General features: G+C 41.0%; 1 protein-coding gene across 1 annotated transcript in view; it reads right to left on the bottom strand.

Annotated features, from left to right (window-relative positions):
• Positions 1–567: 567 nt before the first annotated feature.
• Positions 568–15,534, bottom strand: part of LOC139700246 (uncharacterized) — a 110,867-nt gene continuing 95,900 nt past the window's right edge. Inside the window, exons 2-3 of the mRNA XM_071598868.1 lie at positions 764–1,854; positions 568–628 (exon numbers count right to left, since the gene is read on the bottom strand). Coding sequence (XP_071454969.1) covers positions 568–628; positions 764–1,854 — 1,152 coding nt within the window. The remainder of the gene's footprint in view (positions 629–763; positions 1,855–15,534) is intronic.

Genomic DNA, 15,534 nt, shown 5'->3' with positions numbered 1-15,534 from the left:
ACGGGAATGGGACTTTTCGGCAACTTTGGGTATCCTTACCCTGCAACTTGTTCGGCCAAGAAAATAATTATCTTGGATTACCGACACTCAACTAAAATAAAACATATTTTCGAAGGCCGTGTTTTCAAATGTCCAGATACAATTATGGAGCAATAGTTGACAACAGGTTTCCATAATTACTCTGAATTCGGGGAGATACATGTATTTCACAGCTTGTTTGAAATTTCCTCTCAGATGGAACATTTACAAATGAAAATATAGTTCTAATTTTTTAACAGAACGTTCTTCGGAAATGAATGCGTAATTTGTGTAATAGTTTAAATTCAATTGGACCATTTAGATTCATCGCATCGCATAGCTTTGTAACGATCTTTTTCAATCCATTTGGCCACACATGGATATTTACTCGGACCAACGGCATCCATAATTTTTTATTTCGTAGATTTTAATTATTCATAATTCTGATTAAATCTAAATCAAAACATTTGGCAGCTTTATAATGGGAGAAAATTTACTTAAGTAAATAATCCTTTTAAGAGATCGATGTGTGTAACTGTCGAATTTACTTCACTCGGGCTGCGCCACAATCACTGTAAACGGAGGAAAACTGCCATGCACAAACACACTTCTATGATAAATAAATGGAGTCCATTATCACTACTGCGCCAACTTTCGGCATTCCTGGAACGAGCACCCACTGCGAAAACCAGTGCCGATTCCCTCACTTTCGCAGGGCAAAACAAAAGAAACAAGTGGCACTCACCTTGCAAAGAATGCTGCCGCGGCCGACGCCTGGGCTGGTGTCCCCGGCATCCCACTCACGCTGTACGCGTACTTCGTCTCCGAATAGCTGTTGTAGTCCAGATAGGCGGCGTAGGAACCCCTCTGACTCCCTTGCCCGCCCCCCATCACGGCAGCCCCACCGTTCGCACCTCCTCCACCCCCATTAACCAAACCACTGACGCCCCCGCCACCTCCTCCTCCGAGGTAACCGTTCCCATTGTGGTGCCCGTGATGCCCACCGTGGTGGTGACCGTGGTGGTGGCCGTGATGACCACCGTGGTGGTAGGACTTGTAGGGTGGCTGTCCCGGCTCAACCCCACCGTTCCCCGCCGGGGGGGTGCCGGGTTGTCCGGGGGCCGCCACACCCCCGCCGCCGCCACCGTTGACACTCATGGAGACAACCGCCTCCTCGGGAGCGGCCCCGTGGTTCCTGACACCACCCGACTGACCGTGGTGGTGCCCGTGATGATGGTGGTGGTGATGGTAGTGGTGAGCCCTCTTAACGTCGCCCTGGTGAACGCCGGCCGAAGAGGACCTCTGGTTCCCGCCACCGACGACTCCGCCTCGCGCGCCGACCACAGCGCTCACGCCGTTCTGGGTAGCGTGGACTCCGGGCACAGCGTCCTCTCCAGCCCGCCGCGTGATACTGGCGCTCGCTGGCGGAATCCCATCCGACGAGGACGGAGTCGGGAAGCAGTCTCCCCCCACTACGGAGATCGCGGGGCAACCCCCCTCCGCCGCCCCCTGCGAGACTACCCCGAACCCCACTCCGCTTCCTCCTCCGGTCCCTCCAGCTCCGCCCCCTCCGTCCACTCCAACTCCTCCTCCCCCTACGGCCGCCGCTCCCCCTCCGCCCCGTGCACCCTGGATTTGCGGCGCCCGACTCGCGGTGGAGGATGAAGAAGACAGCGACGAGAGCGCCGAGGATCGCAGCGGAGGCGGCGGCGGTTGAGGGTACTTGCCCCCGACCCCTCCGTTGGATCTGTCCGAGTGACCGGGAGATGAGGACCGGTGGGTCATCGGGTGGAGGTAGTGCTGCATCTTGTGAATGCGGGATAAGCCCGAGGCGGCCTGAAAAGAGAGAATGGAAGTGGATTGCTATGATGATCTCTTATAAAAATTTCCTACTTCCGAAGTCTTGTTTATTGTTAAATCTGGTACCATTGATGGCGTTTTCATGACTATTGCTCGAGAAGTGGAAAACAATTCGAGGCAGTGGAGTAAAATAAAGAATTTCATTGCGGGGATAAAAACCTGTCTTTCTTTCGTTGATTCCTTTAATCCAGAGGTAAAAAATGTATCCTAAGCAAACCTGCATCCTTGTTTCATCAATTTTAACTTTAAATTGAAGAAGATAAACAATATGCACTAATACTTGTGATACGAAAATATGGACGCGTCACACTACATTGGCTCTGAATATGTCAATTTAATATTTATTATCAGGGAATGTGAACAACTCCGGAATCGATTGAAGTAAGCTTTATTTTACGCATTTCCTAGTACGATCATAATTTTCTCTGCTCTAGCAAAGCATTTATCAATGGAGAAAAAGCATGTTTTCAATCGAAAGCAGTGGCTCACGAAAAACACTTAAATTAAGAAAATATGACAAACGATGGCAAATGCAGCAAGCCGTTCTAAAGAGAAGTGATGATAATGATGAAATGGAAGATACACAACTTTGCATCTCAATGAAGGCTCGCAATCCTCAAAAGGTGTTTACAACAGGATATGTTAGGTCTCTAACCATTAGGTGGGCCTGAGATTTTAGAACATAATTTAAAGAACAATTACGAAAAGTTATATTTTTAAGTACACGGTTTGAAAAGCTAAGACTCTTCTTTTCTGATGTGATTTTTCATGTATCATCGTAAAGGGAGCCAAAACGTATTTAACACTAAAAAAGAAATGACTTACTTATTTCCTTTTGCTAATGAAATGCATTTAAAAAAATATGAAGTTACTTGCGAGGAGAGGTTTCACACTTATAACACTTCTGAGGGGCGAAGAGTTGGACATCAGCTTCAAATTACTTATCCACTAATGCACTCGTGAACAGAATTTGTAATAAGGCAAATAGATTTGCGCAAGGGATTAAAACGTGACTTATGTAATGGAGACCTATCGCCATCGAGGAAGTGAGGTGACGCGGTGAGAATGATTGATACATAAATTATTTGAAAGTAGCCATAATAAAGAGAGGCGGAGAAATAAGGTGAAAGCTTTTCCACAGGATTATGACAGGAGATACAAATTACAGAAATATTTTTTAAACAAAAATTAAAAATTACAGATATTTTTTTAATTATAAGGTCGTTTAACATGGCTTTTATCTCTAAGTTATGATGGAAAAAAATAGATGATGAATAAGGCTGAGAGATGGCTTAACAATGAGTCGTCAAGCATTCACAGAAAGCAGTGGATCTCCCTGGAAATATGGGGGATCACTTAATAAGATTATCTGTTACACGGAGCTACCAATGGGAATATAAGAGCTTAACAAGGAGTCCCGCCGAGAGTTGTGAAATATATTGAAAATTCAAGAGAAAACTCGAGAGCGTACTGCGCGATTTTAATTACATACTCTTGTATATAATGCGGCATTTCATTTCAAGATGAGAAGATATGGGATATGATTGATGAGCTTCGTGTGTGTGAAAATGAGTGCTAGCGTGTTTAGAAGGTGAAGATAAAAAATTAAAACCAAGCCTACAGTTCAGCTGTCTTTTTAAGAAGGATAAAACATTCAGTGATATAAAACAGCAAATTCTGCTCTTTGAAGTATGCTCACACGATTGTAAATCACCTCCATGTGTCTTGTGGACTAGATTTATAATATTGTACACTTGGCATGTGACACTGGAATAGTGTCTTCTAAAAGTAACGAGAGGGATAATTTTGTTATTGGAAAGAGGTAAATGACTGAATCATTACTGCCTGAGTGGTCGTTCAGTTGACGGAGAGGCCTGGAAAACAATTGAAAAATCACGGGGAAACATTTAGAGGCAATATTCCTTAACACTAATTTTCATTTTTCGTGCATCAGTGGACTTCGATATTAGTGGCACTTAAGCCCTTGAAGGTCTTTGACGAAGATAAAAAAAAACCTAAAATAATTATACCTTCGTCAGAAGGGTCTGTTAAATTTTTTTCCTTCCGTTCTAGTATTCGTTAACGTCTTCGAAAGTTGAATGTTTTCAATTTAAATTGATTTTCACCAAATTCCCATGTCAAAATTCTGAGCACGCCATTCCATGACCATTACTCAAAGAAATATATTTCTCTTATCATCTTCTAAATATTTAAACGATTTGAGTCCATTCGCTACAGATGATCTATCTCTAAAATAGAAAATAAAATATCGGAGGAATACAGGTTGCCATACGAGTTATGCAAATGCATTTCGTTGCCCCGTATGACAGATAACATGAGCTTTTGTCTAATTGTTCTATGCCACCTGCCGAGTTATTCAACTCGAAACTATTTCTTACCCTGAAGTCCCACTTCGCCCCCCCCAATACCTCCCTCCTATCGTGGCCTTGATGGCCACCTGGAAGGGCGGAGGTGATAAAAATTACTTTCAAAAAGGTTACTGCAGGCGGAGACCATTAAGATAAATGACAAAGAGCATGGCGGATGGCGCACCTAATGAAAAACAGTCCATTAACACCAGTTGGTCAGTTTCCTTCCACAGAAAATGGCGTCATGATACCCCGGCTCCAGGGGTATTTATTTAAACGAAAGGAATACGAGCAAAACAATCCGAAGGCGTGTCGCAGGGTTTTGGATTTCAGTTGTCCCTTATAATTATAGGGAAATATTAACAACTGAAGAACGTTATTCTTACGTTTATCTTACTCTAGGGAACACATTATGTCGTTAAATCAATTGAATCTCAATGGTAACTTTGTACAGGGTGCACGTAAAGGCCTGCGCATTTGCGACAAGAATTAAGACGAGCCTATCTATGGTTTTCCATTGTCCATATTCTTCTCCTAATTTTGCTGGCTCACAAAAAGAGTGGAATACGTTCTCCTTCAAGAAGTATCATCGGAAATCTTAGCTTCCAAAGTTCAAACCCGGAACACATACTCGGAACACATACTCGTGCTTAAAGTCATACCCACTATAAAAGGTAGCCATAAAATCACTAAACATTTTCACTGCCTACTTTTATGTTAAAATATTTCCTTAGTTTGGGAACGATTCATAGTTTATCATAGCTAGTAGATCTAAGTCTAATTGTACGAGACAAGAGATTCAATATGCAATATAGTCTTTGCTGAGTGATTCCCAATTTAGCTAATTTAATTATTTTGGTACGATATACGATAGTCATCACAACGTTTTAGCAATATAGCTCTTCCACGCTGCAGGCGATCAAGTGCGGCAATTAATCTAAGGTAGTACCATGGGGTAATAATGCATTTTTAACATCAATATAAAAGAGATCTCCTTCCTATTTATACAAGAGATTCAATATGCAATATAGTCTTCGCTGAGTGATTCCCAATCTAGATAATCTAATAATTTTGATACGATATACGATAGTCATCACAACGTTTTAGCAATATAGCTCTTCCACGCTCCAGGCGATCAAGTTCGGCAATTAATCTAACCTAATGAGGATCCAATATCCTAGCAGCATATTATAAGTGAGAAGTGAGGGATAACTAGTTTGATGTATTGGAACGGTATTATAAAAGAAAAAGGGGCTAAATAGTGAGGGCATTAGGGAAGGAAGCGTTAGCGAAAAAGTTATTTACAAGAAAAAAAGAGTTAATGACGAGAACTTTGGGTGAAGATGTGAAAAACAGTTTATTCACAAATTTTATGTGGAATTTAGCACTGTGGCAGCAGCTATATGGATGTGAAACCTCGTATTGGAGGTAAGATGATAAGAGTGGATTTGAGTCTATTTGAGATTTGTGGTGGAAAATCAAGAAAATAACTTGTGCAAAGAGGAAGAGATGCTGTGGTTTTAATGGGGTGGATGAAGAAAAAAGGTTATGTCGGAATTCCGTAAAAGGCAGACAGTGGATGAAGGAAATGTTGAAAGATTTTGTGAGTGGTATATTTAGGGCCTTGAAAGAATGGAGAACGTTTGGTAAGGAGGAAGGAAGACGGGAGAGAATAGGCTTTCTAGACAACATAAGGATAGCAGAAGTTACGAAGAAATTAAGAAAGAAATAGGTTACTTGTATTCCCAGGATACTTAGACATAAATAGTCGTTATGTATCGTCCTAAACACTGGTATATCTTCAAAAAAGGCAGAATACCTTGAATGAAAAAAATAACATATATTTCGGAAAATTTGGAAAAACAATGGTGATACTCGAAGACCGTTACGAACCCGTTGGAAACAACATAAAAGTAGTAGTTGTCTGTCAGCTTTTGAGGAGAATAAACTTCAAGCGAACTCCTGTGTTCTCCTCGACTGTTAATCAACGTTTTATTGCCGTAACCCTGAGTTACTGCATTGGGTATTTTTTAGTACCCTGCAAGCTAGCGCTAGGGTGTTTGGCAGGGAGGGAACACACACCAAATTAATCTTGACCCGAATATTTTTGCCCATACCGCGGTCGGAAAATGTCATTCTGATCCCTCATCGCTCGTGGAAAAAATGACATTTTATCTACTCGTATTTGTTTTACATTTAATCTCTCTAATTTTATTGCCATGATCTCTCCTACCGTAGTACGATGGGGGTAATAGTGCATCTTCAACTTCGTTGCTAAGGAGCCATCTTTCCAATTTATGCAAGAGATTTAATCTGTGATTTAATCTTCGCTTTAGATAGCTTCGCGTGAGTGATTCCCAGTTTAGCTCTCCTACGCTGAGCGAGATACAATTCGGCAATTAATCCAACTTCACAAGGATGCCATATGATGGCAGTATATTCTAAATGAGGCCTAACCGGCGAAAGATAGCATTTCTCTTCAGCTTTTTCGTCATAGTTAGCCAGTATTCTTCTAATAAATTCTAATTTTTTGTTAGCTTTTCCACATACTACCTTGATCAAAAATTTCCCGGAATTTATTCAGAAAATTAAAAATACAAGTTTATTCATCTAAATCTATATTGTCCCCTTCAAAGTAATCCCCATCGACTGCAACACACTTATGCCAGCGCTTGATCCAATCCTCGAAACATTTTTTATATTCGGTTTTCGGTATGTCCATCAGTGCTTCCTGCGATTTTTCCATTACTTCCACTCGGCTGCTAAAACGCGTTCCCCGTAATGGTTTTTTAACTCGATTGAACAGAAAGAAGTCACAGGGAGCCAAATCAGGTGAATTCGGTGGCTGTTGGATGGTATTTGTTGCATTTTTCGTCAAAAAATTACGAATAATGATAGCACTGGGCGACGGTGCGTTATCATGGTGCAAAATCCACGAGTTTTCTGCCCACATTTCTGGTCTCTTTCGGCGAATTGCTTCACGCAAACGTCTCATAACGCCCAAATAATACTCTTTGTTTACTGTCTGGCCTTCTGGCAAAAATTCATGATGCACTACACCGTTGTAATCCATGAAAACCGTCAGCATTGCCTTCTTTTTTGACTGAAAACGACGTGGTTTTTTTGGTCTCGGCTCATTTGGTGAACGCCATTCACTTGCCTGATGTCTGGATTGCGTGTCGTACTCATAAACCCACGTCTCGTCTCCAGTAATGATCCTTTTGATGAATGTGGGATCGGATTCAGCCTCGCAAATCATGTCTTTTGCGACGTCAACACGGTCTCTTTTTTGCATGAAATTGAGGTCTTTTGCTGCTACACGACGGAAACCCAAATCATTAACCACAATGTCTTGGGCGGATCCATAGGCAATGTTCAAGTCCTCCGCTATTTCTCTGATGGTTAATTTGCGGTTATTGACCAACATTTCTTTTACTTTATCAATTTTTTCACCGACTTTCGATGTCGATGGTCTGCCACTGCGTTCATCATCTTCGATTGACTCACGACCACTTCTGAACCGCTCGTGCCACTGGTAAACGACCGTTTTTTTTAGAGAATCGTTGCCGAAACACTTTTCCAACATTTCCAACGTCCGTGCGCCACTAAATCCGTTTTTTACGCAAAATTTAATACAAGTTCGTTGTTGCAAATTTAATACCATTTCTGAAATTGTAAAAAATCGCCAACACACACAGAGATAGATGTACTCTTGGCTACGTAACTTTTGCAAATGTCAAGTTATGACACTAAGATTTAAAGGGAATATCAACAACAGATGTACCAATTTAACAAAAAAAACAGAACTCAAATCGGAACGATGGGAGCGCCACACGGTGGTTATTCCGGGAACTTTTTTATCAAGGTAGTATTCCCCGTATATGTTTCACCCAGGAGATGTCGCAAGACAGGGTAACACCGGTATCCCTGATGCAGTTGGCGCTCGCGAGAGAATTGCTCTTTTTCCAAAAATGCATCGTTACGCACTTTTTTAAGTTAAGTCTAATTGCCAAGAGCTGTTGTGCCGTAGGTTATGCTTAAGTAGGACTAAAACGAATTTTTTTCGCTCAGATGAAATCTTTTCGTGATGCTTGCGGACGCGCCTGTGTTACAATCAGAAGCATGATTTTGCTCTTTTTGGAAAATCATCCCTCCACAATTTTCGGGCGTGTTTATCTTTCGGTGGATCACAGCCTAGCATTTTTCTTTCCAACGGCGAGGAATCTGGATGGCGTTGCTCCACTTCTCGAGTAATGTATTCCTCCAGACTTCACGTCGGCTGCATCGCGTAAACAACGTCTCCCACCCGCGTCTTCCACGAGCTCTTTCGTATTCACGGGAAAGTGAAGAGCCCCGTCTGCTCTAACATCGGTGGTTGCAGCACGGGAGGAGGGATCGAAGGCGAGACGTGGGCCTCCCGAGTCATTTCCCAAGGTTCTGTTTGCATGTTAAAATGCTTCGCAGAGGAATTTTCCTTTAAACCCTTCGTTCGTTCTTGTTTTGGTATTTGTCTTCTTCCAGCGTCGTCGTCATCACTTCTTATGGCAAAACTTGGAAGAAGGGTTTTAAGGAAACATTCCGCGAAGAGTGGCGTCAATATTATTGTGTCTGCCCCTCGAAAAGTACACTTTACGCGAAGGTTTCCGCCGTCCCTTCCACGCTCCCTCTGCCGCCAACTTCAATTTATGTGTTGCCGCTTGCAATATTGCCACGTCCTCTCCCAGTTTTCCCTTCCTTAGCGTTTGCATTGTTTTTCTGCCTACTCGAATGAAGTATATCTCATTAGTGGAGGAAATGTAAAGAGTTCTCGTCAATGTTAGAAGTCGTCGTCATGTGGTAAGAACGTCAGATCGGTTTGCTGCCACTCTCCGAAACGTTTACTTGGTGATGAATAGCCTTAATTTTTTTCAATAGAACTCTCTAACGTGATGTTAATGATACCAAATGCCGTAATATGCTGATAAATATGCGTTAATATTTGGAGATATGTGAGAATGGTAATGAGATAAAAGAGGACCAGGGAAGCAAAAAAAACTGGTCTATGCAAATAAAATACGCCGCAAAAGGCTGGAAGTGGCTCTGATGTAGTCATCTCTTACGGCGCACTTAGATATTCAATCCATTTGGCAGAAAATAAGTCACATACCTACCGCTTCCTACCATTGGGGATCGAGGCCACGCACTCCAGTGAATAACCAGTGTCTTTTGAAATGGGGAATGTTCTCATTTCCAGTGTATCGTTAGGATAATGTGACCCTCCCCCTAGACCTTTTCATATGGGATAATGAGATTCTCTTCTGGAAAAGCATCCCTCCCACTCTCTCTCTTGGTCTTCCCACATTTAACTATAGTTCCCCATTTGGAGCCGACTACAAACACATGCTCGCATCTACCTGAAGGTGATGTATTAACATCGAAACGCGTTGTGCATTGTAATAAGAGCGAAATGGAATAGTGTGAAACTTAGTTCTGTATTCCATGATATCATATTTATTACTTTCTGCTCAGGGTGGAAGTGAAGTGAAACTAAATCCATTTAAAATGAAACGCAGGCAACGATTTATTTGCGATAACTACCTTGCGACATGCGTGGGTTCGGCTTAAATTCCGTCTGTATTTTCAGTTTAAATTATGAGTATCTTCATTTCAAAGTACTTGAATAATGCAAACGACTAGGAACTTACTACGGGGAACATATAAGCTTATATTTAGATTCGCTTCAGGTAAACTTTGTTTGTCTCGTTGACTAGGCTTTAAAAATATTATATCTTGTTTCAATAGGGAATTGTTTGGGGCTACCACTATAAATTCATACGTTTCTGTCATTTTACACATTTTAAATTTCTAGAGACAGTTAATAAAGTTTTAAATTGAGCACGATGTGAACATATCCTTTTTTCTGGTCGGGAATCTACCGCTTATATAGATACAATTTTTTCCAAGTCAGACGGATATTCTTCCCCTCGAGCGACGACATAGATACATATAGTATATGTTGTTGTATGGCACCTGATCTTCTAATCCTTAAATCAGCCCCTGACTCCAGCAAGGGAATTGCGGTTTTTACGAGTATGGTCGAGTTTTACTCAGGTTATCGTTAAAAAATAAAACGTCTAAACTTCAATCAGTGGACTTTCTGGATTTTTCATTCATGTGAACATGTCAAAGTTTTTGGAGCGGATTAATGCCAAGTGGAGACATTATCGCATGAATTCCATAGGACAACAGTCAGTTGGAAGTTCTCGCTGAAGTGGATCTCGAGTCTGGGTTTACGATTGAAATGATGAGTAGCCGCTGATCCGTAATTTGCCCGTGTTACGTCGTTATCAACCAACATTTGCGGTTTAGTAAGAGAGGTCGGCGCAGAATGGGCTGGGGAACTTGATTGTGCATTGACGGAGGAGCTTAAAAGCAAATGCCTCATTCGCAAGTGTAGTAATCTGTTGGGAAAGTTTGACGGGAAAACAGTGCCGAATCAAACTACGTTATTCTTTGTCAGAAAAGTCAAATTTTGGGCATTTTTGTTTCGTTTGTGCAGTAGTTTAAGGACATTTTCTTTCTATATTTAATAGTTGAGTTGGCTCCTCAGTGAAGAGGAGTATGAGGGAACCTTATCAATTTTTATTGAAATGAATGCATACACTGCCTTTATTTTTCCTAAAATTTAATTAAAAAAAGAAGAGTTCGCAGTATTAATTTAAATTCTTTTTTTATGGAACAAAATGTTTTTCCAAGTAAAAGTTTTGATTAATATATCTTCTCAAAAATAGTCCGTAGGTAATGTTCATTATATTATTATTATTAGGTAATCTACCGGTCAAGGTAGATATTTGGATGGGCACCACTAGGGTAGTAACAGTATTTAGGGGAGGCGACCGACAGCTGAGGTCACTTGCGCCATAGGGGATGGACAGGAAAGGATGAAGGGAGCAGAGAAACCCGGCGTCGGCATTAGCCTACTCTATACGAAAGGCGCCAAGGGGTCCGCAGCTTAACGTACCATCCTACGGACGGCGCACTCAATCAAAGTGCCCTCCACAAAGCACCTCAAGAAGGGATCGAGATACCTCTGAAAAATATTCAACACCGCCGGGATTCAAACCCTCCCTCTGGGTGGGAAGCCAGTACGTTAGCCCCCGCACCATCTCGATCCCCCTGGCACAACTGCCAAATAAATATTATGTGACTCCAAAGAAAACACAATCCAGCAACCTAGTCTACATCAGGTCCCTCTTAATGTTCATCGTATTTTATATTATTTTCTTCATGATATTTTTTATACCAAGGTGATGATAAAATTTCTAAGATTGATTATAAACGATATTTATTGTTGCATGATATTTAAGTCTCGTTTAAAAGAGACGAGCATAGACTAGAATCAAATTTGTCATTTTTATCAGTTGTTAATCAGTATTAGTCGGTATGTTCGGGCACGCTATTTCGTTAAATACTTGAGGTTAGTAGGATTTTTAGGTTGGGAGGCGTGTATGTGGTTTAGAAATATGTTCAGTCATTATGAATGGAATTATATATTAGGTATGTGATAATTTTTCAGAGTTTGCCTTAATTATTTGGCCATATTTCAAACGCCTGCAAGTGATAGTCACTCGGCAGGCGCGAGAACGGATAACAGCTTGGAATTGGCTGTTATCCTTTCTCCAGCATTGTCTTTATCATGGCGCTTATATATTGGAATCGCGGTAAATATTAAAAGGGTTGAACAAATTACCAGGTAGGCATACTGTATTATAATTATGTGATTCCTCAATAGTAATGCTTCCATGGATAGAGTTGAACCTTTTAGTGGTGCGAGTACAGAGACATACAAATTGGAAACTTGAGATTAAAAAGTAGTTTATATTTGCACTAAAACACTTTAGGAATAGACTGTATTGCAATGCCTCTACCGGTAAATGCTTTAAGTACGTGCTAGGTTGTATGGATTGGCGTATTTTAAAAATGTGCGGCATTTGAAGGCGTGGGTTTCAAGATGGAGGGTTACGGATTTTCAGACACGGAGCGCGTGGAAAAAACAAGGAAGAGCAGCCAATAGAACCATCCTCACAGAGAAATCATAATTACCATTTCGGAGCGAAAAACTGTAACAAAGCTTGAATTTTGTATGGAAAAGAAAAAAAAATAGTTCCTTCTGTGGCGGAAGGATGCTTTTGACGCCCTACACCTCCCCTGTCGCCTGCTGATTGTCAAATAGGATGAGGAGGAGGATTCCCGTTTTGGTGTACCCGGAGTTTTCGAAGGGCTGGTAAGGGAGTGGAGGATGAGAGACTGATGTGGGGAAGGAGGGGCGGATTTGGGGGCGAGAGAAGGAAGAGGTGGTGAGAGGAAGTAAGGGGTTGGGTCGGTCCGAGGGTGTGTGTGTGTGCATCGGAGTCGATGGAGCCCGAAAACCGCACCCATCTTTGCCTTTGATCTCCGTTTGGAGTGGGATTACGCTTCCGCAGATTGAAGCCGCTCCAACCACGCGGAAAGGAAACCATTTCGCGAAACACTCTCTCGCACCCGCCCTGCCATCACCCTCCACGCCGTGAACAGTTCAGTTGTGAAAAATGAAGGAAAGGGAGCGCATCCACTCCTTTGCAGCCGCCGTCTTTTGTTTCCGCGAGGAAATTTCCTTGTCGAGAGAGTTTTATCTTTCCAGCTTCACCTTCCCTTTAAGTCATTTTTCCTTCTTCCTCTACATGCAGTGGCGGGAGGAAGGAGTTGTGTTCACGAGGCTAAACAGCTTGGGGATTTCAACGGAAACGTTGTTCCGAGGACTCTGGTCACGAATTGATCGTTTTCTGATTCGTGTGTGTGCTAAATGTGAATACTTAAGCCTATATGGCCATTTTTTTAAGATAATCTACCGGTTAAGGTAGGTTTTTGGATGGACCTAACTACCAAATAAATATTTTATGACTCCTAACAAAATAAAAAATCCGGTATCCTACTCTACAGCAGGTCCCTCTTCATCTTTGAGTACTTCCTTCCTCCCTTCATCCTGTCCAACATGCATATCCTGTTCCTTCCCTTTCCTCGTTTGCCTAACATTCTCCCCTCTATTACAGTCTTCAACATCCCACTGCCGATCAATACCCCCTTCATCCACTTTTCCTACCTCCATAGGAATTCTCCCAACAAACCCCTCTCTTCGCCCACCATACAAATATACATACTTCCTCATTTGTTTTCTTCCCATATGGTCATTATAACTCAAAATAATTGATATAATAATCATAAAGTAAATGCTATTTTTAATTAATACATTTTTGGCATAAGAATTTCGATAGATATATTGATAGACGAAGAATATCGTGGTAGGGAGGGTAATGTTGCGCCAGGTTGGAAGGGGGAAAAGTTAGCCATTTTGAACGGCATGAGTGGAGGCAGAATAATACGGAAGTAGACAAATGTTTATTATAGGGTCCGGTTTCATGATTCGTCATGTTAGGTTGGGGTTTGAAATGTAGCGGTGGTTAGTCTGAGGGTTTCTAAAATCTTCCTTAACTACTAGACTACCTATAAAAATAAATATCTGATAGGCGCTAAGATTTTAATTTATTGAATTTTGGTAAAAATCGACGCCACAGAAGTGGCTCATTTTCGTTGGAAATTTTCATGTCTAAAGTCTATATTCATTCACATGTCTTACTTGTACTCGTAATATCATGAGATTTTAAAATTTTCGGGACGATGGTTTTCGAACACTCCTGGATTTAGAATTGCATCGTGAAACTCAATCTTTCTGAATTTTGCAAAAATCCATTCGAAAATTTGCTAAAAGTTGAGTCTACTTCCACCGTAAGCGTCATGCTAAATGATGCTTGTGGGTAAAATGTTTATCGTAAACTAAAATGCTGTCGACTATCAGGAACAATGTGACGTAGAGACTATTTTTATAGATATATAATTTAACCATGTCACATTTGATTAATACACCATGTAAATGATAAGCAACAATTTACACGATGCGGATGCGTAGGGATCTACGCTTGACATTTCAACTTTGCCATTGCATGTTTACTTTTTGCAATCGAGTAGGGTAAATGGCAATTGCATTAACCGCACAGAGCAAGTGATCCTTGCGTATAGAATGAAGTGAATATTGACTCTTAGCCTTCAATTGCTAAAAAGTTGGGAGGGAGAGAGAGAGAAAAACATTCGTTACATTTGTTTCCCACTTCTTCAGTCTCTTTCTGAGAGAAAATAATAAAGTAAGCTCAAATCTGTTTTTCATATTTATTCCGTCTGATGATATTTTGAACATCAGAAAAACGAATTGTATGAACTCAGCGGAAAATTCATCATCTCGCTGATTCCCTTGGGAGTCTTGAAATCGGGACGCCCCTTAATAAAGCTGTCATGCAAAATACAAATCGACCACGTGGAAGACACCTTTGAAGGACCCTTGAACGGTCGTTATCGGTTTCTAGGGAGCACTTGGAATAAATACGAACATGTATATCGCTGTGAGAAAATGCCAAAATTATTTAAGCAAAACGATGAATTTTACAGAAAATATTAGGGTTAAGTGCATCGGCGCTGATATTGAGGACCGTCTGTATCATTCCGGTTGTAGGATTCTCAAATTCTTCCGCAATAAAAATTTAATGCAGTCCCACATAAATTGGTAATCTTCAAATTGGCTTAGTTTCAATTCCTAAAAACGTATTTTTCAAAATTACGAGGATGCTGCTAGGATATTGGATCCTCATTAGGTTAGATTAATTGCCGAACTTGATCGCCTGGAGCGTGGAAGAGCTATATTGCTAAAACGTTGTGATGACTATCGTATATCGTATCAAAATTATTAGATTATCTAGATTGGGAATCACTCAGCGAAGACTATATTGCATATTGAATCTCTTGTATAAATAGGAAGGAGATCTCTTTTATATTGATGTTAAAAATGCATTATTACCCCATGGTACTACGGCAGGAGAGGTCATTACGGACAAAAATTTGAAATATTATGTAAAAAAAATAGATTTAACGTGCCATTTTTCCCACGAACGATAAGCAATCAGAATAACGTTGTCCGACCATGCTAGAAGGGAAAAGTATTTTGGTCAAAAGTACTCTATCTTGAATGTATTCATACAAAAACCATTTCAACTTAACAAAGGATACTGTATGCGTAGATTAATTGTATCGATGTAAATGCTAGTAAACCGGATTTTTACTTGCCTTGATCCTTCCTGATTATTTATCGATACTCTAAACCCGAAATATGAGAGATGTAGATGAACCAAAGACCATTCACAAACCACCACATGCCCTAGCAGCG

Source organism: Hetaerina americana, unplaced genomic scaffold (genome assembly GCF_022747635.1).
Source record: "Hetaerina americana unplaced genomic scaffold, ioHetAmer1.1.p SCAF_10, whole genome shotgun sequence".
Taxonomy (NCBI): Eukaryota; Metazoa; Arthropoda; class Insecta; order Odonata; family Calopterygidae; genus Hetaerina; species Hetaerina americana.
The sequence above is the reverse complement of the archived record's forward strand: the minus strand, read 5'-3'. Positions and strand labels throughout refer to the sequence as shown.